Below are 8,119 nucleotides of genomic sequence, written 5' to 3' on the forward strand. Positions count from 1 at the left end.
ATGGCGGCCGTGAGCGCGTCGCGCTGGGTCGGGGCGGCCGCGGGGCGCGGGGCGGGGAACGCGCGGCCGCCGCTGCTGCTGCTGCTCCGCGGGCTCCGCGGCCCGCCCGCCCGCGCCCCGCGCCGCCTCCTGCTGCTCCGAGCCGGGCTCTGCGCCGCGGGTGAGCGGGGCGGTGGGGCAGGGACGGGGGGCGGCGGGGCGCGGGTCCTTCCCCCGGCCGTGTCCCTCCTCCCACCCGGCCCGGCCCTCAGCGTGGCCCCTCTCTCTCCTCTCCCGCAGGGACGAAGCGTGCTGCCGCCGCCGCCGCCTTCCACAGCAGCGCGGCCCGCGCCAAGGAGGACTATTACCAGGTGCTGGGGGTGCCCCGCACCGCCACGCAGAAGGAGATCAAGAAGGCCTATTACCAGGTGCGTCCGGGCCGGGCTGCCTCGGTGCCTGTCCGGTGGGGCAGAGAGCAAATCCTCCCTTGAGATCCCCGCTGGAGACACGGGGAGGGGGCAGTGGGACAGCTCAGCACACGGCGTTGGGGATCTTCTTCCAAAGACCCCTGGTCTGCCTTTGGTGTCGCCTCGCGTCTCCTCCCAGAAGGATCTGGCCTTGCTGGGAGGATCAGGAGCAGCTCTTGTAGTTCCTTATATTGGGTTGATAGTGGAAAATAAAGGGATTTAGTTCCCTGAAATAGAGGTGGTGTATGCTGAGCTCTGCCCAACGAGTTTTTCCTGGCATGTGAGATACACTGCAGTAAATAACTCCTTGCCTGTCTCTAATGGTTTGTTTTTGTTGTTTAGTTGGCAAAGAAATACCACCCTGACACAAACAAGGATGACCCCAAAGCGAAGGAGAAGTTCTCTCAGCTGGCAGAAGCCTACGAGGTAACAGCAGGGCTTCATCATGATGATGAGGAGGAAAGGTTGGAGGGTAGATGAGGGCAAACGTTTCCTGTAAAACCTTGGCTGTTTTTGGATACACTTCAGGCTGGAACACCTCTGTCCCAGTGGTGTCTCCAGAAAATTACTTCGCCCAAGTATCTGATTTAGGTGCTTTGGGCTCTTTCAGTTTGTGCTCTTCCTTAGCAGTGAGTCACTGGCATGGATGCAGCAGTCACTTCCATGGGATCATTGTCAGCTTAAAATAAATAATCAAATAAAAACCCTGTCAGTAGGTGTTTGAGACAGAGGAACCTTCACTGTGCTTCCCCAGCCCTGGTTTTTTTTTTTTACCCCAGCACTGTTAGCAGCTTTCACCTGATATATTCATGACGGATTACATAACCCAAGTTGCTCTTGCTTATTAAACATCAGTAAGATTGTAATTTTCCTGGTTTTGAGCTGAGAGAGGAACAAGCAGCTCTCGGTGCTGAGAGCTCAGCGAGCCCCCCTGACGGCAGGAAAGTCTGATGAGCGCTGGCTCATGGGGGCAGTGCCAGAGCCAGGGAATCTCCAGGCCACTGGGGATCCACACCATGCCCAGGTGGCACCGTTGTGTCCCCCCCAGGTGCTGAGTGACGAGGTGAAGAGGAAGCAGTACGATGCCTACGGCACGGCGAGCTTCGAGGCGGGCGCGGCGGGGGCCGGCACCGGCGCGGGGCGGCAGTACTGGAGCGGCGGCCCCTCCGTGGATCCCGAGGAACTCTTCCGCAAGATCTTCGGGGAGTTTTCGGGGTCCCCTTTCGGCGATTTTCAGAGCGTCTTCGACCAGCCACAGGAGGTAGGAAGTGCCTTTGTTTAGAAGTGGAATTACAAACTTCAGAAGCTGGGGAGGGACACGCTGGTCTGTGTCACAGAGCTTCAGCAGAGAGTTATTTCTGGGAATGTCAATCTGTGAGTGTCCCATGGCATGGGGGGAGAGTCAGACTTTTGGTAAGCTGCATCTCCAGACAGAGTTATTTTTTCTGGACTTGAGCTACTCCCTGTGGTGTTTACTGACACCAGTCGCTGCTGCCCAGCAGTTCCATCGCTGTAGAGGCACCTTTGCTGCTGCAGGCTGGTTTACATATGCCTGCTGTGATCTGCAACGCCAAAACCCACAAAACACCTTGTAACTATAAACCAGGCCTTCCAGCCATAGGTTTGGCTGCTTAATTGGTTTAATTTTGCAACTTAATTAGTTTAACTTTGCAGTGGAGCCCATAATAAAACACAGCGTGTCTTGTTCTTTGTGCTGCAGCTGAATGCTCCTTTAAGTGTTGTTACTTCATGTGCTGTCTTCAAATACCAACTGCTTCTGGTACTTCTGGCTTTACTAAAAGTGACCTTTTTATTATAAAGAGAATGTCCTTTTAAGTGCAGTCATCTTTGCTGATGACTTCCCTTGGCAAAGGAAAAGTTTACTGGGGAAGAGCAGCTACTACCATCGGGATGGAAACCCTTCAGCCTCACCTGTTGCTGCATTCCCATGAAACAAAACCTTTAGAAACAAAGAAGGGGTTTTCCTGAGAGCAGGGAAACACTTCTATTTTCACTCCTTTCTTTTCTATTTTTAAATCTTGTTGCTGCTACACAGCATTCTCATAAAAATTCTCGTTGTTGCTACACATAAGCCTGATGCTTATCAGGCTGGTGTAACCATCATTTCTATAATGTCTGTGATCCTTTTGCACCTCTCTTTTATTTATTTGAGATAGATTACTGATTCTTTAGGTTAGGCAAACCCTTCTGAACAATTGTGCATCAATCTGTTTCTTCCCCCCGCATTGTTTGGTATTTGGCCGAAACCAATCTGTTTAAGGCCCTATCACACATCAGTCACAGATCCATGTCTGTGTTTCCTGTGCAGTATATCATGGAACTGACATTCACCCAAGCTGCAAAAGGTGTTAACAAGGAGATTGTGGTGAACATCCAAGACTCGTGTGAGCGGTGCGATGGCAAAGGGCACGAACCGGGCACCAAAGTGCAGCGCTGCCACTACTGCAACGGCACAGGCATGGTAAGTGCTTTGTAGGACACCAGTTCTGCTGTGCTTTTCCTTGCTGGGGCAGATCAGTTCGTTCCATGGTGAAAAATTCTCACCACGGTCAACAGCTGATCTCAGGTAAAGCTGAGTTAATGTCAGCTTGATGCTAATCGGCCCTAGGAGGATTTTCTCAGTGTTACAGAAGTGCTGTGCTCAGCTGAAAGCACGGGCCTTCAGGCTGGATTCTCTGCTATTGTACAAAGCAAATTCATGCCATGTAATGGCTCTGAAATTCCTTGGGCATTAAATGGGATCCTTTGACTTGGGGGTGGAGGAAGGTAATGATAGCCCCAGGGTAACCTTGAAGTAAAGAAGATGCAGGTAATGATGGAGCTGCCAGGCTTTGAGTTTCCATGCATCTGATTCCTCATGTGCTGTGGTCTGGAGGGCTGCTCTCACAGTTCACTCCAGAGCTTAGTCTCCATAATGTTTTCCTGGACACTGGCAGTAATTCATGCAAGTGGATCATCCTTGCATTCCTCAGAACACAGATGCCTATAGCACTGCAAAGAACTTTGTTCCTTCTTGTGCATCAAAGGCTAGAGACAGAAGGTGTTGTGCTTCTCTTTCCCCTGCTTGCAGTAGTGATGGTGTTCAGTGGAATTCGGAATGGGCTGGCAAATGAAGCTCATCCAGCTTCTCCCAAGCAGCATCCTCTCGGGATTTCAGAGCCAGCTTCTTGCTCCAGCCCTTGCTAAAGAACATTGCTGTCCTTACAGGCTGTGTGTGTGATTAGAACTCCAGCGTGCTGGGTGAACAGTACCACCTTGGTACTCACTGTGCAATCTGCTTCCCTCCCCAGGAGACGATAAACACGGGCCCCTTCGTGATGAGATCCACGTGCCGGCGCTGCGGCGGCCGCGGCTCCATCATAACCACGCCCTGCGTCGTGTGTCGGGGAACGGGGCAGACCAAGCAGAAGAAGACAGTGATGGTTCCTGTGCCAGCTGGTCAGTGTTGTGCTCGTGTGCTGCTCTCTCTTAAATGACTGTAGTTATTTGCTGCCACTTGGCCAACAGGTACGAGTGCAAGAGAACTGAAGGAGTTTTGCTGCAGAGAAGTTGTCTTTGAAACAGAGCAGGTCAATGGAACGGGCTAGTGATGAGATGAACCTTCTGGCCACGGGTAGAAATGTTCGCTTTGCCCTTCCTGGGCTTTGGTTCTTGTCTGGATCCTCCTAGGCAGGGTTGGAAAAGTGAAACTCTCCGAAGGTTTTGTTGCATGGGGAGAGGGTGGGAGTCCTGAAAGCCTTGGCTGGGCTCAGGAAGGTGTGCTGATGGCCTTCCTCACCAGAGAGGATGAAGCAGTGGTGGGACTGAAGACTTCTTTGAGACCACCCTGGGTGAGCAGCCTGGAGTTTTCCTGCAGCTCGTGGAGGCTGCTGTGTTCTTTAACCTGATGCATTTCCCTGAAGGATTCTGTAGGGATTGAACCAGTGAGCCTGCATGGGGCATAATGATCACCTCGGAGGCATAAATACCTTCTTCCTTGGGCCACAGCTCCTGTGGAGTGTCCCTGTGCTGCCTGCTGGGAGATCTCCTGCCTTGTGCTCCGGGATGTGCATGTGCTGCAGTGGTGGGCAGCTCCTGGGATTGGCAAGGCTGCAGATACACGTGTAACACGTGGATTGTAACCCAGGGTAACATTCTCTCTGTTCCAATCGCAGGAGTTGAGGATGGGCAGACAGTTCGGATGCCTGTGGGGAAGAAGGAAATTTTCATTACGTTCAGGGTATGTATTGTAAGTTGTATGTATTTAAGTTGTTTTTTTTTTTTTCCTTCTCAACTGCCTGGGAAGTGGCTGCAGAATGGGCAGAGAAGGAAGAGTGAGTGATCCTTTGGAGTATCTGACATAACACTATCCATGTAAACTTTCTGAGACAGCAGGAGACCTGCATTGTAACAAGGGAGGTTACTTTGAATTTGCTCGTGAAGAATCCAGCTACTTTTTCCAGGACCAGGCCCTTAGGGTAGTGTGAATAAAAATGCAGAGTAGGTTCTTCGTGCCTCCAGTTTTTGACTTGGAAATGTGAAGGAGCTGCCTGCAGGCAGGGATGAGAGTGCTGAGGAGGGCTGTGGGCATGCCTGCTACAGGCTGGCTGGTCGAGTGTCCTCCTGCAGATCCACCTTCAGGGCTGCTTTGCACCTGGGCTGTAGCTGGGCCTCTTCTCCTTGCAGAATCCTGTCACACACATCTCTGCCAAGGAAAAAAAATTTTTCAACACCTCTTTTGTGGTGCAGGAGGATTTAATTCTCTTCCAGCATGTGAGGCCACTGCAAAGGTGCTTCCCTCCCTCTTCCCTTCTGGCTTTCTCCTGTTCAGGATACTGGACAAGGCAGTGTCTGTCTCTGCAGACCCATATTGACACAGATAATTTAATAGCAGCATTAGGGGAGGGAGGTGCTGAGCCAGGAAGCAGGGATCCTCCTAAGCTTTTGGCTCATTATGGTTGTGTCAAGATCTGCGTTTTTCTAAAAGACCAAATATTAACTCACAGTTCTTAGATGAGCAGCTTGTGGATTGTATAAAGGGTCTGGCTGGTCTGTTTTCTTCTGAGACCCTTCAGAGCAGTTTACCAGGAGAACTTCGTGGTGGTGTGGTCACTTCACCTTGGCACTTCCCTGCCTTTTAGGTTCAGAAGAGTTCTGTGTTCAGAAGAAATGGAGCAGATATCCACTCGGATCTCCTGATCTCAGTGGCACAGGCTGTGCTGGGAGGCACAGCCCGATGTCAGGGCTTGTACGAGACAATCAACATCACAGTAAGTACCACTTTGTTGGGCATGAATCGACGGGGAAAAGGAGGGGAAAATCTCTGAAGTCTGCCAGTATCATGTTTCAGATTCCTTCAGGATTGAGCCTCGGGTAGTTTGTGACCTGCTGTGTCACAGCTCCTTTCTTGTCACTGTGAAATGACAGGGAAAGGATTGCTGGACAAATCCCATCCAAGGCCTACAGGCTGTGCCAGGTTCTTTACTCATTCCTCCAAAAGCTTTTCCATCATGACCGACACAGCTTCAGCATGTGTCCTGAGTGTACCAGAGCTCCCCCATCCTACTTTGAAGCTTGCTGGAGAAGTAGATAATTTTTATAGACACCTAATTACTATATAAATGGTTAAAACTAGGGTGATAAATGTGATATCTGTTTTCATAGATACCCCCTGGTATTCAGCCAGACCAGAGAATTCGGATGAGTGGGAAAGGCATTCCCAAGGTCAACAGTTACGGCTACGGAGACCACTACATCCACATAAAGATAAAAGTCCCTCAGTAAGTAGAGCTGAAACAAGTTTCTGCAAAATCTCGAACCTCTTGCAAAAAGACATTCAGAATTTTGTGAAAATTCTTATTCCTTACGGTTCCTCTCGAGCGCTTCAAAATATTTTGTGATTTTCCCTGCAGTGGAGCGAAGTGCAGCGGGTCCTGTCCCTCCTCTCCCACTGTGTGGTTATTGTTTATGGATGGCTCACTGTAGGGATCCCCGGTGTGTTCCAGCTGTGTTCATCTTGTCCTTCCAGCACCTGCCTCTCGTGGGTGCTGCTGGAGAAGGTTCAGGAGGGCTGTAGGCACGCCTGGCCCTGAGGACAGCCCTAACCATGCCCTGTGTTGGGCCCGCAGGAGGCTGACGGATCGCCAGCGAGCCTTAATGATGAGCTACGCGGAGGACGAGACGGACGTGGACGGCACAGTGAACGGGGTCACGAACACAGCGTCAGGTGAGCGGGGGGAACTCCTGCTCCTTCCTCGGGGGGAATTCCCGCTCCTTCCTCGAGGAGCTGCTGTGGGAGTGCACGGCGCTTCCCAAGGGCTCCTGGGGAGCAAGGTGAGCCAGGGTCACCTTGAGGTGGTGTGACAGCACTGCCTGCCGAGCGTGGTATTTTGGATATAGTTGTGGTGTGGTGTTAACGGGCTGTAGCACAAAGCAGGGAGGCAGCCTCTTCCCAGGAAGCTTTACTCCAATACTTGACAAATCTCTGTGAACAGAGAGCAGGGACTGAGGTACTCAGGGTCCTGACAAGCTGTGGTGATGAATGCCTCCTGCTCCCTGCTTCCACCCCTGTGCCAGGACTCTCCTTAGTAGCAGAGGTAGGAAAAGACAAGGTCCCTCAGGCCAGTTTTCCATGTGAGTCCATCTGCTGTGCTTCTGACTCTGCAGCAGGATGTTTCTCCTGGAATGCTGATGGGAAGTTCTGCTGTCAGGCTGTGCTCTGGGCACGTGGGGGAACCTGGGGTAGGAGTGTCCTTTGGTGCTGAGTGTTGGCTCTGGTCAGTAGACTGGGATGGAGGAGCAGAGTCAGCTGGGAGCTTTGTGAAGCTGCTCTTCCAGCTCCAGATGGAAAACTGAGATTCAGCAATTGTTTTAAGTTTCTGGGGTGAGGTACCTGGCAAGGACAGCAGCTAAAGGCAGAACACGTGGTAAAATAGTAAGGAAGGAGCTTTGTCTTGCACTACTGGAAAACAGTTTTTCCTTGCTTAATTGGGACAATGAACTTTTTAAAGCCTTTTGGTTTTCTTTTTTGGCTTGAAACCAAACAGGGCATTTAAGACTAAGCAAAGATGGGAGCCTTTCAGAGCTGCTCAGTGATCCCAGGAACTCGGGTCTGCTGTCCTACATGCCAAAACTTCAGGAATATAGGCTCGGGTGTGGGATATTGGAAGGCAGCACCTGCCAGATATTTCCCAGTGTTCTGTTTTATAGTGCTTTCCTAATACAGAAGTTATGTCTTTCCCGTGTTACAGTCACCCATGGGGGGAAGGGGAGAGAGCTCTGAGCACAAAACTTCCATCCTGGCTTTTTAAAGGCATTTATGTGCCAAAGGGGAAAAACCACTCTCCAAACTAATTTTTTTAAAAAACAAACCCTCCAGTTTTTACCACGATGAAGCAGCAAGGTGGATTAAAACAACTGCCAGTAGATTGCAGTGCAGGGACAGGCTGTTGCTGAAGGTGTGTCCTCGCTCCAGGCAGCAGCAATGCAACGCCCCGGGTGGACAGAGGCGTGTTCTGCCTCGGGATTTCATTCCATTGCATCAGTCTGAGCCCGGCACTCAGCCCTGGGAGGATGGGGAGTGCTGGACTTCATGTTCTCTGTGTGCACAAAAAGCTTTAGGAGGATTTGGGGGTCTTGTTATTGATGGTTTTACTGTAGAAAAAGCAGATTAG

At 51.2% G+C, this 8,119-nt stretch overlaps 1 protein-coding gene across 1 annotated transcript; it reads left to right on the top strand.

Moving 5' to 3' along the window:
* Window positions 1-6,809, top strand: DNAJA3 (DnaJ heat shock protein family (Hsp40) member A3). Its single transcript, XM_027882794.1, has 10 exons — window positions 1-160; window positions 280-407; window positions 789-872; window positions 1,495-1,707; window positions 2,776-2,928; window positions 3,758-3,905; window positions 4,622-4,686; window positions 5,588-5,716; window positions 6,111-6,226; window positions 6,575-6,809. The coding sequence occupies exons 1-10, from the start codon at window positions 1-3 to the stop codon at window positions 6,807-6,809; spliced, it is 1,431 nt and encodes a 476-aa protein (XP_027738595.1).
* The last annotated feature ends 1,310 nt before the right edge of the window (window positions 6,810-8,119 follow it).

This window comes from Empidonax traillii, unplaced genomic scaffold (assembly GCF_003031625.1).
Source record: "Empidonax traillii isolate 1590-97213 ecotype Southwest subspecies unplaced genomic scaffold, ASM303162v1 scaffold111:size2041728, whole genome shotgun sequence".
Classification (NCBI taxonomy): Eukaryota; Metazoa; Chordata; class Aves; order Passeriformes; family Tyrannidae; genus Empidonax; species Empidonax traillii.

Bases quoted from the DNA above. Each gene is read 5' to 3' on its own strand.
- DNAJA3 (XM_027882794.1), top strand. From the start codon at position 1: ATGGCGGCCGTGAGCGCGTCGCGCTGGGTCGGGGCGGCCGCGGGGCGC. The intron at 161-279 runs GTGAGCGGGGCG...CCTCTCCCGCAG, and splicing joins AGCCGGGCTCTGCGCCGCGG to GGACGAAGCGTGCTGCCGCC. The intron at 3,906-4,621 runs GTCAGTGTTGTG...TTCCAATCGCAG, and splicing joins GATGGTTCCTGTGCCAGCTG to GAGTTGAGGATGGGCAGACA.